At 34.4% G+C, this 18,051-nt stretch overlaps 2 protein-coding genes across 6 annotated transcripts in view; one reads left to right on the top strand and one right to left on the bottom strand.

The window, feature by feature from the left end:
* The first annotated feature begins 965 nt into the window (after positions 1-965).
* On the top strand, positions 966-3,348 carry Or-49 (olfactory receptor 49). Its single transcript, XM_028174403.2, has 3 exons — positions 966-1,141; positions 2,031-2,260; positions 2,646-3,348. Exons 1-3 carry the CDS (start codon positions 981-983, stop codon positions 3,287-3,289), a joined length of 1,035 nt encoding a protein of 344 aa, XP_028030204.2. The 5' UTR covers positions 966-980; the 3' UTR covers positions 3,290-3,348.
* Positions 3,349-9,944: 6,596 nt separating this feature from the next.
* Positions 9,945-18,051, bottom strand: part of Dh44-R2 (Diuretic hormone 44 receptor 2) — a 185,091-nt gene continuing 176,984 nt past the window's right edge. For 2 of the 5 annotated variants that reach the window (XM_089735132.1, XM_089735133.1), the window contains 2 exons: positions 16,037-16,203; positions 9,945-13,064 (listed from right to left, as the gene is read on the bottom strand). In XM_089735132.1, the coding sequence (XP_089591258.1) occupies positions 12,776-13,064; positions 16,037-16,203 (456 nt within the window). In that variant the 3' untranslated portion in view covers positions 9,945-12,775. Of the gene's footprint in view, positions 13,065-14,604; positions 14,758-15,587; positions 15,754-16,036; positions 16,204-18,051 lie in introns of those variants that run through there. The other 3 variants (XM_089735134.1, XM_089735136.1, XM_089735135.1) reach the window with 3 other exon arrangements.

Genomic DNA, 18,051 nt, shown 5'->3' with positions numbered 1-18,051 from the left:
TTAAACTTTAACGTTGGTCCGGAACGAATGCTTAAAGAAAATATTCACGTTTGTTTTTGAATATTATCTTTCGTTAAAATTTCATATCCTTAGGTACTTTTCGGACGAGTATGGCCGCGAGTAAAAGTAGTTAAATTTAATACTTAATTATCAGTACACATCAGTTAAACACTAAGCCCATATCTTGCTTTTCATTCGCTCTTATAATGTTCTCGAGAAAACGTTCGTTTTTTACGAAGTCAATAGACAAAGGTTACAAAAATGATCCAATTAAATCTGTAAAGACTATGGTTAGCTTAATTCAGCAGTTCGTAGGAATTCGTAATATGTTTGGAGATGAGAATTCAAGTAAGTAATATTCTTATAATGCAGATTTCAAATAACGTGGATGCGTCTTGCGTCTGCGTGATTCTAGAAGGATGATAAGAGTCACTGAGACTTCCAATTCACCTATCCTTAGTTCTCCGACTTTCACCGGTATTGGTATAAAAAATTGGTTCTTAAGGCAGTTTTGCAAGCTGCTACTCTTTCAAGGTATCGTTCAAAGAGCGAACATTTTGCGTAATAGAATCACTACATAGCATAAAAAAAAGTCACTTTCTCTGTCTCTATATCTGTCTGTCCCTATGTATGATTAAATCTTTAAAACTACGCAACAGATTTTGATGCGGTTTTTTTTAATAGATATAGTGATTAAAGAGGAAGGTTTATATGTATAGTAACATCCATTACATTGTGGAGAAATCAATAATAAATTACAGTTTCCGAAGCGAAGCGAGGGCGGGTCGCTAGTACCTACATAATATTTAAATAATGATTGTAGAGCCGTAAATAAGAAAAACATACATATGTATAACAAGAAAAATTGTATATAAGGAAAATGTAGCTAGTTCTCTAATAAGGGTAGGAAGTTGACGCATTATAATAACATTTACCTTTATATTTTTCCGGCAGGTTTCTCCGTTCTGTCCTTACTCAAGATGTTACTGTTCGGAGGGTCGTTTGTTTACGTCGGGTCACTGAGCCAACTCATCTACTTGGTGCGAGTGTTTCCTGACAAGATTGAAACGTTCAAAGCCCTGAACTGTATCAGCGCGACATGTGTGCCACTGTCTAAATATGTTTTCATGTGGAGCGTTAGGTATTGTTGCTTAAGTTTCTATTCTAAGAATAATATTGCGTTTTCCAAGACATAATTTATATCATCCCTTACAATTGAATGGTAATGGATTTAAAATTCTCAAATATCGCATTTTGTTTTCGCTGGTTAAAATTCGTAGTGTTTGACATACAAAAATTTTTTAAACCACGGTTTTTTCAAAACGTAATGGATAAAAATTTAAGACTCTATACCAACAAAAATATAATTATAAGGCTCTAAAACAGCTTTTTTTGGTTATTTTTCTATTTTTCGTGATGAAGGTAGAAGTTAGTAAAGTTTTTTAGGTATCTTGAAAGAGAACCACGTTCACAGCTATTTTTAAATTGAGCGTCCCAATAAGCAACTGTAGAATAGGCATCATCCACTAATATTTGATGATTGCTAAAATAAGTCGAGGATATGTTTTGTCACATACACTTATACTAAACACATATATGTGCTTTATCAATACTGGTAGTTCGAGATGAATTTTCAACAACTTTAACACAAAATATTTTTAGAGAACTGTTAGATAATTGAATTAATGTTCAGTAAAGAGACTGAAAGAAAAAAAATGGAGTGCATCTGAAGAGACCTAAACTCAGCATTGGATGGCCACGGGTTGAAGAAGAAAGATACATTAAAGCCTGAGAATCGGACAGTACCGAAGATTCGGGGTAGGAGAGTATAGGAATGTTACAACCGCACCTAGCGACAACATGAGACATTTCTTGGATAATAACGGCACAAGCAAATAACGCAATAAAACCATTTATAGTTGTAGGAAGCACACGGACAACAGAAATCGAGGTTTTACCAGAAATTGTACCCCGAGAATGTCCGAGAATTTTGGATTGCGTTCGTTCATTGGCAATATTTCTTTTCACAGAACTCGTCTACGTACAATATTCGTAATGAGTAAACAAGGTTTATCTGCCATTGAATCAGACACTACGGGATACTCGAAAATGATACGAACGCTTAAGACGGCTCGCAGCGCATCTTGGTTTGTCATAATCAATCAATCAGTGACCCATGTGATATATTTACTTATACCGTTCTTGTTCACCATTTTTGGGAATATCCGATATTTACCGACGACTCCCGGTGAAACTTATGGTCAGTATTGTACAATTTATGAATAGAAATGATCCTATCTTTTTTTCAGGATTCAGGTCAGTTTTAATTTTCTGTTGTTAATTTGAATGCGTAATTCAGTCACGTTTTGTCAGTTTATTATTAGCATTAATTACGTTTATACTTGCAACACTCTGTTTCCGAAAAAAAATATACTTTTTTTTAATGCTCTAGTTGGTATACAAGCTCACCACCAGGTGTTAGGTGGTTGTAGGAGCTAATTAGCATCACAATATCATTATCATTAGCCACTTTAAGATACGAGGTCCAAAGGTTAATATTGTAGTTAATGGCATAAACACCAATTAATTCAAATTTATTTTAATTAACCAGATAGTTTATTAAAGGTTATGCTTACATATTTCAGGTTTGACTCCAAAATATGAGACTCCATATTACGAAATAACATTTATGCTAACATGTTTCGCGACAATATTCTCAGCCGTGAATCAGGCAGGCTATATAGTGTTGTTCGTCAACTTATTAGCTCACGAACTTGGACATTTTTATGTAATTACGGACGTCTTAAATGGAATGTTTGAAAAGAATGATGCCGATCGTGATCCTGTGTTTATAGATCGAAAATTGAAGTTCTGCGCGAAGCACTATCAATATTTACTAAAGTTCCATAACGAGATAAAAAACTTATATAAGATTATATTCGGCGCGCATTTCTTAATGATGACGATCGTTCTCGTGACGACATTACAGACGATGAATTCATGGGACATAAGGAATACGGTGCTTACAGCAGTTACAGGGATAATGCCCCTGTTCATATATTGTTTCGGGGGCGAATTGCTCATCACGGCGGGAATGGATATGTCTACAGCGATTTACCAGTGCGGGTGGGAGAAAATGGGCGTAAAACAAGCAAAGGTAGTCTCGGTTATCTTGTGTTTGTCTCAACGACCCTTATGTTTAACTGCGGCTAATGTTTTCGTTATGAATAGGGAGACATTCGGTGGTATCGCTCAGGTCGTTTACAAGATATACGCTGTATTTAACTAGACAAGAGTCGTTTTGTATTTAAACGAACGCACAAATATATACATAAATATTTTACGCTTTGTAGGTGACATTGTTGCGTGTTTTCGTAATTTTAATGCATGTACATAAATAAAATAACCTTCAAAGGAACTAATGTGTTTATTTTTTACCCAAATAAAAAATGAAATAAACTTTATTATGTTGACAATGGTCGTTGTGTTCGGAGGTTACATAGTGTTCATCCAGTTTAGAGAACATTTGTGCTAAATATCAAAATTAAATCTTTATCATTATTTTTACATGAGCAAAATGTTACCAGTGGTAAATATTATTTTGTATCAGTTTACATACTCGTTCATAAGTTTGAGATATGACCATAATGTCAAAATTACATTTGAGTAAAGGCTGTTCAAGACTTAAATCAGAACATTTGGTTGCGTGGTGGCTGTAATATACAGAACCGTGGTGCCTTAGTTTAGTCTTATGTTCAGTTATGGTTAGGCCAGTTCAGTTCTAGATCTATAATAATATTAATAACGTACCGAATATAATATTAGATATTCTTGTTTTCTGTTGCTTAATCCGCACATTATCTAGCAAAATCCTGAATTGTACTTACAATAATTGCAATTTTTTTTATTTTTTTTTTTATTGCTTAGATGGATGGACGAGCTCACAGCCCACCTGGTGTTAAGTGGTTACTGGAGCCCATAGACATCTACAACGTAAATGCGCCACCCACCTCGAATTATTTATTGATACAATTTTTATTTGTAACATCGTTCCCAATTTTCTTAACACATTTGAAAATCATACCACCGTTCTATTGTGCTAGATACCTAACTAACATAATTCGGTTCGTTAGCGTTAGATTGTTCAGCGTCGTGAATACCAGTTAATTATTGCTGACCACAAAATGATTGAGTGTTTCGTTCTCTCATGCATTTCAAATGAATTGAATTGTGTGAGTTATCTGTGCTACTGAACAATGAACCCCGAGTTTTGAAACTACATGATCGACCTGTTTGTTTTTAATTATAAAAATAATTATAAAAACAAATAAGTTTATTTCTCACTAGCGGCCCACTCCGGTTCCGCTCGGGTCTTTAACAAAAATTTCAACGATATTTGACGTTGTTTTATTTTTTTAAATAAAAGAACACTTATTGCGGCATAACTATAATAGTTAGACATATGCTGTCGCGACACTTTTTGTAAATGATAATGTGTTCTACAAAGTCGTACATTATTTTATTCTATCATCAATAGTTTTCGCAGAGCACGCGATGTAAAGAATATTTTAGGCCATTATTGGAGTTTTAGTAAGGACCCCTAATTTTTTTCAAAGAAGATTGTAGCCTATGTCACTCGGAAATAGTGTAGCTTCCAAACAGTGAAAGAATTTTTCAAATCCGTTCAATAGTTTCGGAGCCTGTTCAATACAAAAAAACAAACAAATCTTTCCTCTTTATTATATTAGTATAGACTAACTGACCCGGCAGACTTCGTAGTGCCTCAATCGATAAATAATAAAAAGTGTGTGTGTCCGCTCCGACGCACGACTGGAGTTTACTGGATATAAAAAATTAAACGAAACAATACGAGAAATAGTTCTATATTACGACAACACGATACACTACAGATTATTAACAAATTAACGAGACACAAAACAAACGACTAACAAATATATGAAAATACAATAATGAGAGAAACGCGCGATCAGTACGAGGCTTTGTGGCGGACTGCCGGCGCAGCAGCCCGGCGTCACCTGCGATAACGCGGCCGCGCGTTGGCTCCTGATTGGCGCGCGCACGCATCACGCAATCAGGAGCCAATCAGGCGCATAACGCATTTCGTGTGACATGCTAGTACGATTTTGATTGGCGCGCGCACGCATCACGCAATCAGGAGCCAATCAGGCGCATAACGCATTTCGTGTGACATGCTAGTACGATTTTGATTGGCGCGCGCACGCATCACGCAATCAGGAGCCAATCAGGCGCATAACGCATTTCGTGTGACATGCTAGTACGATTTTGGTCCCCATAATTTTCATACCCCGGGCCTATATATGTAAATCGATTCTAAAGGAGTAAACTCCAAAAAATCTAAAATTTTATATGAAATAAACTTTAAACAAACAAAAGGAATCCATCCGACAGGGGACACATCAAAGGGGAAACAAAATTGTTATTTTTATTTAATTCCAATAATTTTCATATTTATCTACCTTTTACACCTTCTCTGGACTTCCGCAAATAATTCAAGACCAAAATTAGCCAAATCGATCCAGACGTTGTCGAGTTTTAGCGAGACTAACGAACAGCAATTCATTTTTATATATAAGAAGAAAATAGATTACAGAGAATTTTTTGTAATACGAAATATGATCATTGAACCTGTGGCGGCGGTAGCCATTATAGAACACAAGACATTTGAAAGATGCCTGAATCTCGCTAACGATATTTTCAAGATAAGCTTTGCTTATACAGATGTATACAAGATCCCCAACAACAACATTTGGACCGTCGATCTTCCCTTTGTCTTTAACCAAAAAACCCATATTTAAGAATCGTTTTAAAGTTTTACCGTTGTTACCCATATATAGAAAGTGTGAAATTAAAAACTGGGGCTCGTGGAATTTTCAATGAAAGATGGAAATTTCAATCGGAAACATTACTTTGATATAATTTAGTTCGTTTTCAGGATAAGTTATAGTGCGATCATTAACCAAAAAACCCATATTTAAGAATCGTTTTAAAGTTTTACCGTTGTTACCCACATATATAAAGTGTAAAATTTAAAACTGGGGCTCGTGGAGTTTTCAATGAAAGCTGGAAATTTCAATCGGAAACATTACTTTGATATAATTTAGTTCGTTTTCAGAATAAGTTATAGTGCGAATAGGTAAGTTAGAGATTAGGACCCTTCCGCATCATGTTTTATGCCGCGTTGCTCACATTAACCTTGACTTTGACAGTAGCTAAGGGGATATAACTAGAATATTATACCTCGGAATAGTTCTTTCTTATTTGTTTTACTTTCAGTTCTATGTTTTTTTAATCTAGAAAATAATATAAGTAGTATTTATGTTATCATTTCGTAACTTTATTATATTATTTTTAAATTATATTATTGTTTTCGACGATGTGCAGGAGTTTACTTATTAAATGTCGTATCAACGGTAGAAAAGACTGCTCTACTAACTATTTTTTTTATTTTTTTTTTATTGCTTAGATGTGTGGACGAGCTCAGAGCCCACCTGGTGTTAAGTGGTTACTGGAGCCCATAAACATCTACAACGTAAATGCGCCACACACCTTGAGATACAAGTTCCAAGGTCTCAGTATAGTTACAACGGCTGCCCCGCCCTTCAAACCGAAACGCATTACTGCTTCACGGCAGAAATAGGCGGGGCGGTGGTACCTACCCGTGCGGACTCACAAGAGGTCCTACCACCAGTAATTACGCAAATTATAATTTTTGCGGGTTTGATTTTTATTAAACGATGTTATTCCTTCACCGTGGAAGTCAATCGTGAACATTTGTTAAGTACGTATTTCATTGGAAAAATTGGTACCCGCCTGCGGGATTCGAACACCGGTGCATCGCTCAACATGAATACACCTGACGTCTTATCCTTTAGGCCGCCACGACAACTACAAAATGTCTTAAGATGGTGTTGGCATTTGCGTTATGATGTAGAGCCTATGGTAACCACATAACACGACTTGTGCAGTCAGATTATACACCCCATGCAATATAAAAATAATAATTCAGATATTCGTTCAAATGAACAAGGATTTCACATTTCATTTCTATGAAAACTGGTACCATTGTGCGGCGCATTTCATTGTAGTAGTCTGCAGGGAAAGATATTATTGTTCGTACCACTGACTGACTCCATCTTTTCATTTCAGCGAATATTTCCTGCTATACATTAGAATATTTTAAATCCTACTTTTTACTAGCTTTGTGATAATCAACTGCATCTATACTATAATAATAATAATAATCTATACTAATATTATAAAGAGGAAAGATTTGTTTGTTTGTTTGTTTGTTTCGAATAGGCTCCGAAACTACTGGACCGATTTGAAAAATTCTTTTTCCATTAGAAGCCGACATTGTCCCTGATGAACATAGTCTACTTTTTAAAAATTTTTTTTTTTTTGTGTGTTTTAATGTTTCCGATGCGAAGCGAGGGCGGGTCGCTAGTATAACATTATAAAGAGGAAAGATTTGTTTGTTTGTTTGTTTCGAATAGGCTTTCAAACTACTGAACCGATTTGAAAAATTCTTTCACTGTTTAGTATTTATTCACTGTATTTCCGAGTGACATAGGTTATAATTTTTTTTAAAAAAAATTAGGGATCCTTATTATGTCTCCAATAATGTAACCCAAGGTGTAAAAAATTACTTAAAATATTCTTTACATCGCGTGCCCTGCGAAAACTATTCATGATAGAATAAAATAATATACTACGACTTTGTAAAACACATTATTATTTACAAAAAGTGTCCCGACAGCATATTTTTAGCTATTATAGTTATGCCGTAATAAGTGTTATTTTATTTAAAAAAACAAAACAACGTCAAATATCGTTGAAATTTTTGTTAAAGACCCGAGCGGAGCCGGAGTGGGCCGCTAGTAATTTATAAGATTATATTGTATTATTTGAAGACTTAATTTGTTTGTTAAACATTCTAAATCCATTTAAATAGAGTAATCTTCTATATATATATAAAAATGAATTGCTGTTCGTTAGTCTCGCTAAAACTCGAGAACGGCTGGACCGATTTGGCTAATTTTGGTCTTGAATTATTCGTGGAAGTCCAGAGAAAGTAAAAGGTGAATAAATATGAAAATGCTCGGAATTATATAAAAACAAACAATTTTGTTTTTTCTTTGATGTCTCCCCCGTCGGACAGATTCCTTTTGTTTTTTTTAAGTTTATTTTATACAAAAGCTTAGGTATTTTATTTATCGATTGAGGCACTACGAAGTCTGCCGGGTCAGCTAGTTACTAATAAAAAAATCTGCTGGATTAAAGACATTTAATGATTTATAATAAATTTTTTTAGTTCACACTGTACTGACGTATTTTATGTTGGGTAGGTAATAAATAATGAATATGACATTTTAGACAACAAATTTGTTTTTCTACAAACATTCTAACAAAATTTCACTAAACGAATAGCAAAACGGAAACTGAAAATTAAAAACAACAAAAGATTTTGTAATGAATTCGTATCATCAAAGTTTTATGTGGATCTCGTACTACAGCATCGTAAAATGGCTTGTAAAACAAATTGATAGACCTAAAGTCAATAAAGATCAAATCTTCGAACATTATTCCGGCTTCCTCGTTTACATTTACTTTGATTACTTCAAATCGATTTTGTTTTTAATTCAAAGTGCTTCATAAAGTTTCGTCTCTATGATGTTTTTTTAAATAAACAGTTCCGTTGTATTTTTCTTAAAAACAAATTAATTGGCGATCAAATATGGAATTAACGTACAATACAGATAGATATATGCTAAATACTTGCCCTGTTATTTTTTTAGGAAGCTATTAAAATAAACTACAATTTACAATACGCTTTGTAGACCATAACTCTAGAGAAATACCGTAGCGGGAAGTTCTTTTTTTTCTTTTTTTTTCCTACCTCAAACCAGAAGTGTTGCTATCACTGGCCCTAGCAAGAGCAGTGCTTCGCAGAATCTACCACCGGATTGGAAACGGGACCCACTGAGAAGATCCGGCGAAAAACTCAGTGGGCTGTGCTTATGGGTTAAGGGAAGTTCTTACTAAAGCTTCAACGTACGTAGAAGGAAAGGTCGTCGGAAAAGCTCAGAAGCAAGTGGTTCTGTGTACTGGAACACACTAATTCGGTGACGGCTGCTTCGATGGTATAAAGAATGTTAACGTGCATTCGGCATGCCTGGCGACTACAATAATCTTTAATACTGGGATTATCAATAATTCGAACGGTGTGTCATTGTATGGAGTCATGCTAAACACTAGGAAACTTATTAAATGGAATATTAAGGGAAATGATCATTTGATGATTGAAAATTATTAATGGCGTTACTGGTGGTAGGACCTCTTCTGAGTCCGCACGGGTAGGTACCACCGCCCTGCCTATATCTGCCGTGAAGCAGTAATGCGTTTCAGTTTGAAAAGTGGGGCAGCCATTAAAACTTATATGTTAAGGTGGGCGGCGGCTTTTACGTTGTAAATGTCTATGGGCTCCAGTAACCACTTAACACCAGGTGGGCTGTGAGCTCGTCCACCCATCTAAGCAATAAAAAAAAGCAGTGATGTATAACAATTGATAAATTAGTAGCTGTTATCCGCGACTTTGCTTGCGTGCTCAAGAAAAAGTGTTAGTGTTATTTTCCGTTGAAATGAGAGGTTTTTTCAGGATAAAAGGTAACCTATCCCGATCTCTTTACCCAACACGGTCTCTTTGAAAAAATCATGTCAATCAATTGTTTTGTTTCGACATGAAAGAAAGAAAAACAAAGACACAAACAAGTATTTGTTTCTTTCCCAAGCACTTTCACATTTATAGTACTCGTACGAATATGGAAAAAATCCCGTCTTCAAAGACCCAAAAAAAAGAAAAAAAAAATTATTCCCCCTTGAATTAACAAAAAAAGACAACACGCTAATCTTTTAAAGATTTATTAACGAATAAGAGTACAAACATTACATTTATGACATACAATATTAGCCTTAAGATAATAATTACAATAGAGTCTCGATAAAGCATATTATCGTGAATTTATTATACCTATATATTCAATCTGTTTAACTTTTTCTTTCGCATACCCACAGATTGAACAAATTTAGTTTATTGTTATTTCCTTGGCCAAACGATCTAAAAACTTTAGTTTGAATTGTTATATATTTTCAAAGCTTTAAAACATGGTTATTTCGTGAATATAATAATATTATTTATTATTTACTAGAGTGGTAAGAGGAAAACAAAAATATCAAAGCTATCATATCCGATAATTCGTTTGAGACACGTCCTTCCTCCAATATGTAACTTATCTTAGATTTTAAACCGACCTTATAATGTAGTATATTATGATGCAGTGTATGTATAGTAGGTATATAATTGGCTATAATATATTATGTTTGATTATTATAACAACATTATAAAGCAGGTCTTTTTTTTTAAACTATTTACTTTTTTACACTATTGCCGATTTTAAATTAGGTACGAATTACAGTGATAAATAGTATTAATTTTAGGTACGTGACGTATTTCTAAATCATGCTTTAGCAAAAATAGCGAAAATTGGTTTGTTTAAGTAATTCTTTACAAACTTACATTAATGCAATTATATTCTTATCTTAAAGCTAAATTTAGTGACTGAACAAGCTTGATTTAAAATATTTTATTAAATTTTGCAACCACATAAATTATGGTTTCAATGACACTACAGTTTTATTGATATTATTTACAAAAAATTTAAACACATAAGTTATTCTGTAATAATTTTTAATCTACGTTGAATGAGACTACTGACCGGCGGACAAATCTTAATGTTCTGTACATATCTAATCTATCCGCAAGCAGGAAATATTCAAATCAAATAGTTACCATCGACACGCTGCCTTACACCGACCCTATTTGTGAAGCATTTCACTATATAAATATTAGGTAGGTTAAAAACACTGTTACAGACGGAGTATAGAGGTGTAGTTACAACTTGAACGAATTGCTTAGATTTTTTTCAGGCAAAGGACTAGAAAAAGCACTTTAAAAATTGAGTAATCACTTGGCGTGTTGCGAGCCAGCACAAGTAGTTACCACTATTTTGCCTATTTTCTGCCGCAACGTAATCATGAGTTTTCGTTTGAAAGGTGGGATAATTCGTTCCATATTTATATCTTTGTCATCTTTTGAGATACAGAACTTTATATGTTTTTCCTTTGTTGTATCACTCTTGTCATAGCGATCGTGGTCGTAATTCAGTATTATTGCTGTGGGTAGATGTTATGCGCCTCACGAGCAGTCGTCACTTCTCCTGGTTTGTGGTGAGCCTGGTACACTCATGCAAACAGCCGCTAACTGCCGACTTAACTTGGTCGGTCCATTGCATGGGCAACTTTTCACACGGTCTTGTACCTTCTACTTTGCCCTGAACGACAAGGCGCTCTATAAAGTCCTTTCCTCGCCGAGAGATATGTCCAAAAAATGATAGTATGCGCCCAGAGTGTCGAAAGAAACGTTTAGGAACATAATATCACTTCTAAAGATAAATTTATACTTTTAACAATATAAATTAAGGAGATCATAAGATCATGAAATACATCTTAAAAGCCCATCGAGTGTATTTTATTATTTTTAAAACACCAGTAAACGCTAATAAATAACCTTAATTTTTTCCTACAATTTAGAAGAAGCATTTAATATTTAAAATTCAACTATCGATATGGCTATCAAATTTTCTATATTACAAATAGCGTTTTGTTTCCCAATTAAATTTATTTTTCTTACCAATCTAATAATGGTTATTTCTAATTATTAAGTACAATTTTTTTTTACAATTTTGTCAATAATTAGCAGAATGATGATCCATATTAATTTTAAGCTGAAATGTAATATGTAAATAAAGCTTTTCCATTAATGCTTTTTATGCTCTAAGATAAATTTAATAAATAAAAGGTAGTTATTTTATGACGTTGCTAATTCTTTACTACACTGGCTAATTAATACATGGGAAACAATGTGATATATTTAATTTTGTTTTACAAAAAATTTTAATTTCATAGTCATGAATAATCTGTAGTACATATTAATACGATTTGGCTATAGCTTTGAGACAAATATTGCACCAATACTCGCATTTACTTACCCGTAAATATGTTAGAACTATAAATTTTACAATATTATTATAACTTTGGTAACAACATTATCAATTAATTGGTTATTTATACATTCGTCGCCTACGGCTTTTAAATGGCATAAAATTCAAAACACTACATTAGCAATTCGTAATATTTTATTAGTATGTTTTATTTATTACAATCCCCAAAAAGAAGTCTTGAAAGTAAGTGACTTTAAGTTATAAATTAATTATTTTAAATAAATAAATTAGTTTAATTATTTATTTAGAACTACAAAGATATAACTTACGAACTAAGTAAGTCCTATTAAACTATAATTAAATACCGTTGGCGATGATATTTTAGTGAAAAAATAATATTATCATTTTATTATCAGATACACTATTAATGAGTTTCTCTTAATGGACATCGTAAGCAAAACGGGAAAACTTATATTATAAATGCAACTAATGCGATAAATATTTTGCAAAAAACCTAGTACGTAGGATCTAATCATACAAACGTACAAGCAAGATTAAAAATGTTATTATTACAATCTATTTTGTTTTGTTGATCAGTTAAAATAGTTCGTTTGCTGTCGAACTTAAAATCGGCTCTTTTGATTTTTCATAACGGCTCACAGAATAAAGAGTATCGTTCAAAGATCGATCATTGCTTTTGACATCTGGCGGTTCGAATTTGAAATCGGTATTTTGGACATTCGACAGCCAGTTTTCGTTGGGCCATTTTGTTGAAGAGTTGGCTGGGTTGGAGTCCGGTCGGTTGATAGACGCGCATAGAGGAGACGTAGAGGCGGGAGAGGCTGAGGTGGACGCTTCAGGGTTGGCGTCTTCCTCGGACAGGGTGCGTAGGCGCGAGAGCCTCCCCCGCCTCCCGCTTCAAACTGGGGACTGCTCCCCGCTAGCGCTACCGCTCGTGATGTAGTCCTGCGGATTCAGATATATTAAAGCTTTTTTTTATTGCTTAGATGGGTGGACGAGCTCACAGCCTACCGGGTGTTAAGTGGTTACTGGAGCCCATAGACATCTACAACGTAAATGCGCCACCCATCTTGAGATATAAGTTCTAAGTACTCAAGTATAGTTACAACGGCTGCCCCACCCTTCAAACCGAAATGCATTACTACTTCACGGCAGAAATAGGCAGGGTGGTGGTGCCTACCCGCGCGGACACAAGAGGTCCTACCACCAGTAGTTAATGAACCTAATCTAATCTTCTCATTCTTTTCATATTCAATTAAAACTTCTCATTTTGCTGATTACATTTTGTAAATTTCATTACGGACATCTCAAAAACAACGAGTATATTGGAAAAAACACAGTCAGATTACTAGACAGTATTTATTGTCTGGTCATAAAAATAATAGGCCATTTAAATTTATTAACGACAGACTGATTTATAGTTAAAGCACAATGATACCATTTTTCAATTGCAAGCGTTTTAGATAGTTTTGATTAGTATACTGAGTCTAGCCAGTTAATGTTGTTTTTTTAATACTCACGACACTACTAAAAATTTTTTAAAAGCGTTATCACAGATGCTATGTTAGCGTAAACGATTGAAAATTACATTCTAAATATGAAGTTTGTTATTGCGATTGGTGTAATTAAAATATAGAAGTATAATTTGAATCTGAAACGAAATACGCTATTTTTAGATAATACACGGAATTTAAATCACGTCACGGAAATAAGTTAGAAAAGTACAGGTAAGTTGTCCGTTTACACGTTAACTGCTGGAAAAGCTGACGTGTTCGTTTAACACGAATTCAACTAACCTATGTTGAATGACGTCACGGTAGACTAAGAAATAGGATAGGCTCGACTGAACTGATTGTTTAAATATTAAATCGAGTTGAATCGATCGAGAGACAAGCTGTTATGGGGTTCCTCTCCGAGACCGTTTTAAAAAAGGAAATTGTATTGGATTAAAATAAAGTTTATTGATTTATTGTACACACAGTTAATATTACAGTAATTGCGATAACATATAAAAATGGCGAGCTTAATTCAACAATTGAGCTTTCTACCAGCTAACCGTTCTTAACGAAGGAAAGCTTTAAATGAGTGGGTAGAAGAATACAATCTAATCAATTTACAATTTTACAATCTTAATACAACCAAAAATTTGATATATAATTATATTACAAAGAGCAACCCTTAAGCAACAGATCGACGTGATAGCTGAGAATATCTAGACTGCGTGAAACGCGGGCTATTTGTGACTTAACTCATGAAACTGTTGACAAGCCATAGGCATTCCAGTAGGCAACGGCTTGGCTCTGCCCCTGGCATTGCTGAAGTCCATGGGTGACGGTTACCACTTATCATCAGGTGGGCCGTGTGCTCGTCTGCCTACAAGGACAATAAAAAAAAAAACCGAAATGTATGACCGAGGGCTGTGTCATCCACTTAGGGTTCAGTACACGGTTATAACAGAGCCCTCCGTAATCGGTCACGTACTTACAGCATGTAGGTGCCTGGAGTCATAGTGCGGTGCGAGTGAGGTCCTCGGCACGAGGAGTGTGGTGGTGGTCGTCTCCGAAGCCGCAGACTCTCGCTTCGACGGGTGGTTGTATAACCTGCCCCACAGTCTTGTTAACCGTATTCAAGACACTATCTGTACCAATACGCCTAATTTAAACCGCGTCAGCTTTTTCGAGTAACTTCTACGATATATGTTTATAATATACGATATCACATACCTACGAAAACTAATCAGAAGTACCGCGTTATAAATGTGATGTGTTTTATCCTTCGAATATTTATTTTTTTGGTAATAAATGGAATTTCTAAGGAATTCAATTGACTTTTAGAAACTCATTATACTCGTTGAAATTAAACGTAATATTACGCAAAATATCGAAATTCTAAAAGTAAGTCAACTCCATTTTTACTTATTGTCAATACCAATCCCGAACCGTCAAAGTGTCGTCGTGGTTAACAATAATGGGAAATTACGAAAATTAAATAATGGGCTTATCTCATTTTCAGAAAACGAAATTAAATTATTTATTTCGAATCAGAGAAGTTACAGGGGATAACGAAGTCCTTCACGATGGATCAATTGAAACAAACGGTAATCCAGTCATCTAACGGCCCTTTGTCGATTTTACCTGTACGTATAAGTAAATAGTGCGCGTGAAATGAAAGCTAAAGTGGAGATAGAGAATATATTAAACAGAAAAGCATTTAAAATAATATCAAAACATGCTCACCTCGAGTGCAATGAAAGATTCATGCAGCTTAATCAATCAATGAAAGCCGTGTTAAGAATGCGGAACATTGTAAAATTTGGGAGTATGTACCTCTATAAATTTTAGAACGCTGTAATCTGATTAAAATTATACTCGTTATTAAGGTATAAAAATGAGAATTTAGAAAGACGTAAGTGTGAAAAAAAATTATAATCAGGAAATGGTTGAACTGTTTGAAATAATAGACCTTTAAGAAAGCATATTAGAAATTTTATTAAATTATAAACGAAGTAATAAAAACAAACAATAATATCGATCCAAATCCACATTCTTATCTCCATAAATGCATTAAGTCCGTTTTGTTAAAAATTCGATGAGTTCTATTCCATATTCATTCCAGATATCTTCATACCGTGAGCCTATTGGAAAATAAAAAAAAAACAACGATACGTCAAAATATGGATTTGGAAGTTTAGTAAACCAAACAATAAGCGTGCAACTTAAAAATTGAGGGGTTTGGTGTCTGTTTTTAATTAGGTCTTTAAAAAAACAACATAAATGAAAATGTTAATTGTAATTGAACTAATATTAAATAATTTTGATTAAATGATCAACAATTTAAAGGTTTAATAGCAGCTTGATTATTGATTATCTCCCCTAAGTCACATCATTACGGCATGCAATTTATAATAGATTGCTTACCGTATACTCTCCGTTCTGGATCTAGGAGACCAGTCCTTAGAGTATGAAGCTCCCCTCCTTCTCCCTCCTCCGATATTTCTGCCAGTCTTCCATCTCTCAACGTGGTACCTGATCGCGTGTCTCACCTCAGTGTTCATGAAGCAATAGAATAGGGCCACTGTGAATCCCTAGAAAGAGGCTTTTATTTAATTGTTGAATTCTCTGTACAAAATTGAATCGTAGTTTGTAAGGTTAGTTTGATTTAAGTTTTTGTCACTTCAACGTTTGGCTCTAATGTCTTTGAAGTGGGTTGCAGTCGTATCTCAGCGTTTTTATTAGACTTTCTCGAACACTACGATCATGCGTACAAAAACAAATTCCATGGGTGGGAAAAGAAGCACAGGCCTCATTACAAAATAAATATTGTTTCGTTAAGGTTATTTCCTCCCGATCCACTAACGGTGCTTTTAGGTACCCCAAGCACTGCGAGGTGAGTCCTGCGTGGTTGACGCCGCGCAGCGCCTCGCGCGCCTTTCTCAAGGCGTAGTCTCCCAGTAGGAATTGGAAGAAGAGGAGGACTTTGGTCTTCCTCTTCTCCCTCTTCTTCTCTGGAGGCGCCGGAGTCCGACATAACCCGGTCTGTTACCCCTCTCGACCGGGTATCCGTAAACGGATTCCCTAGCGTTAAAAAAAAAGTACCCCAAGCACCGGTCATCGTTCTCGTCGAACCTGTCGCTTCCGACGAAGGGTTCGGCGAGTAAATTAACCCACAGATACAATTCACTGAGTTTCTTGCTGGATCTTCTCAGTGGGTCGCGTTTCCGATCCGGTGGTAGATTCTGCGAAGCACGGCTGTTTTAAAAATATATTAGTCATTGACGACTCTCTCGGGCGCAAGGAATTTACTCAAAACGTAATTCTTTTCAATAAAGAATACATAGCCTATATGCTTGATTAAATATAAACTGATCGTATTTTTCATTATTCACGATTAACCTATCTATAACTTCCAAAATCTTTCATTAGTTGTAACGAAACCAAAACTACACTTTTAAATTAGCATAGATTTTAAGTAACTAGAAATACTATAATCGTTTTACGAAAACTTTTTTTTGTTTTTCACATCGATTTGAAATTCCCATAAAAAATCGTAAATTTAAAAGTTTCGTTGCATAAGTTGTTATAGGTGTGTATTGTCTGTAATATAAAAGCAGAAAAAACGAGTCACAAGTTACTTGATAGCGTGCTTGAAGACTTATAAATAAATCAAGTTTTATTAGAACAATCAAGTGAGATTCGACGAAATTACACTTGGAGGGTGTCCAATTCTAAACTTTGAAGCTATGCATGTAGATTACGGGCTTATTAAAGTTTTTCTGTGGATGTTTTCTTAGTAAATACGAGTTCGTAATTGGATTTTGTATTTTGTATTTTTGTATTTTCGATCGGTATTGACAGGGCTGATGTCTGATAATTGAAGGAATTGTTACATTTCAGATTGTTGCAAAAGATAACTGCATAAGATAATAATAATTAATATTAACTGAACAATGTTTCAAAAAGTATATGGTCCATAACAATCGAATAGAGACATATGAAAAGAAAATGCGTCTAATTTGTTTAAATTTTTGAAATTAAATAATTGTAATCAATGTGTGGTTATCGTTTAATTAAACAATAACATTCTCAAATTGAATACGGCCTCAGATACAATTTTAACAATTCTCAATTACATATTATACGATATTCAGCTTTATGTTAAGAATATTGATTAATACAAAACTCATTTCAATACCTACTTAATTAGAGTCCTATAATCGATATTATACGTAGTAACGTGGAAATAGTCGTGAATATTGAAGATATGTATCTTAATAAAATTTGAGAAAAAATTTAATTATGTTGAAATGATTAAAGCTAATTTTCGTAAACTACTTAAACGATGAATCATTTCCGAAAAAAACATGTTTTTATTATTTTGCTTTTCTTTCTGAAGGCATCACCTATATAGTATAATAATCACAATAGCAAACAAA

The sequence above is a fragment of the Bombyx mandarina genome, chromosome 19 (assembly GCF_030267445.1).
Source record: "Bombyx mandarina strain Sakado chromosome 19, ASM3026744v2".
NCBI lineage: Eukaryota > Metazoa > Arthropoda > Insecta > Lepidoptera > Bombycidae > Bombyx > Bombyx mandarina.
Note: the sequence above shows the minus strand (reverse complement) of the source record. Positions and strands in the feature narration are given on the sequence as shown.

What these genes read in the sequence shown, in the direction of transcription:
- Or-49 (XM_028174403.2), top strand. Translation starts at nt 981, where the DNA reads ATGTTACTGTTCGGAGGGTCGTTTGTTTACGTCGGGTCACTGAGCCAA. An exon ending in GTTTTCATGTGGAGCGTTAG is followed by an intron (nt 1,142 to 2,030) that starts GTATTGTTGCTT and finishes TTCTTTTCACAG; the next exon opens with AACTCGTCTACGTACAATAT. An exon ending in GACTCCCGGTGAAACTTATG is followed by an intron (nt 2,261 to 2,645) that starts GTCAGTATTGTA and finishes TACATATTTCAG; the next exon opens with GTTTGACTCCAAAATATGAG.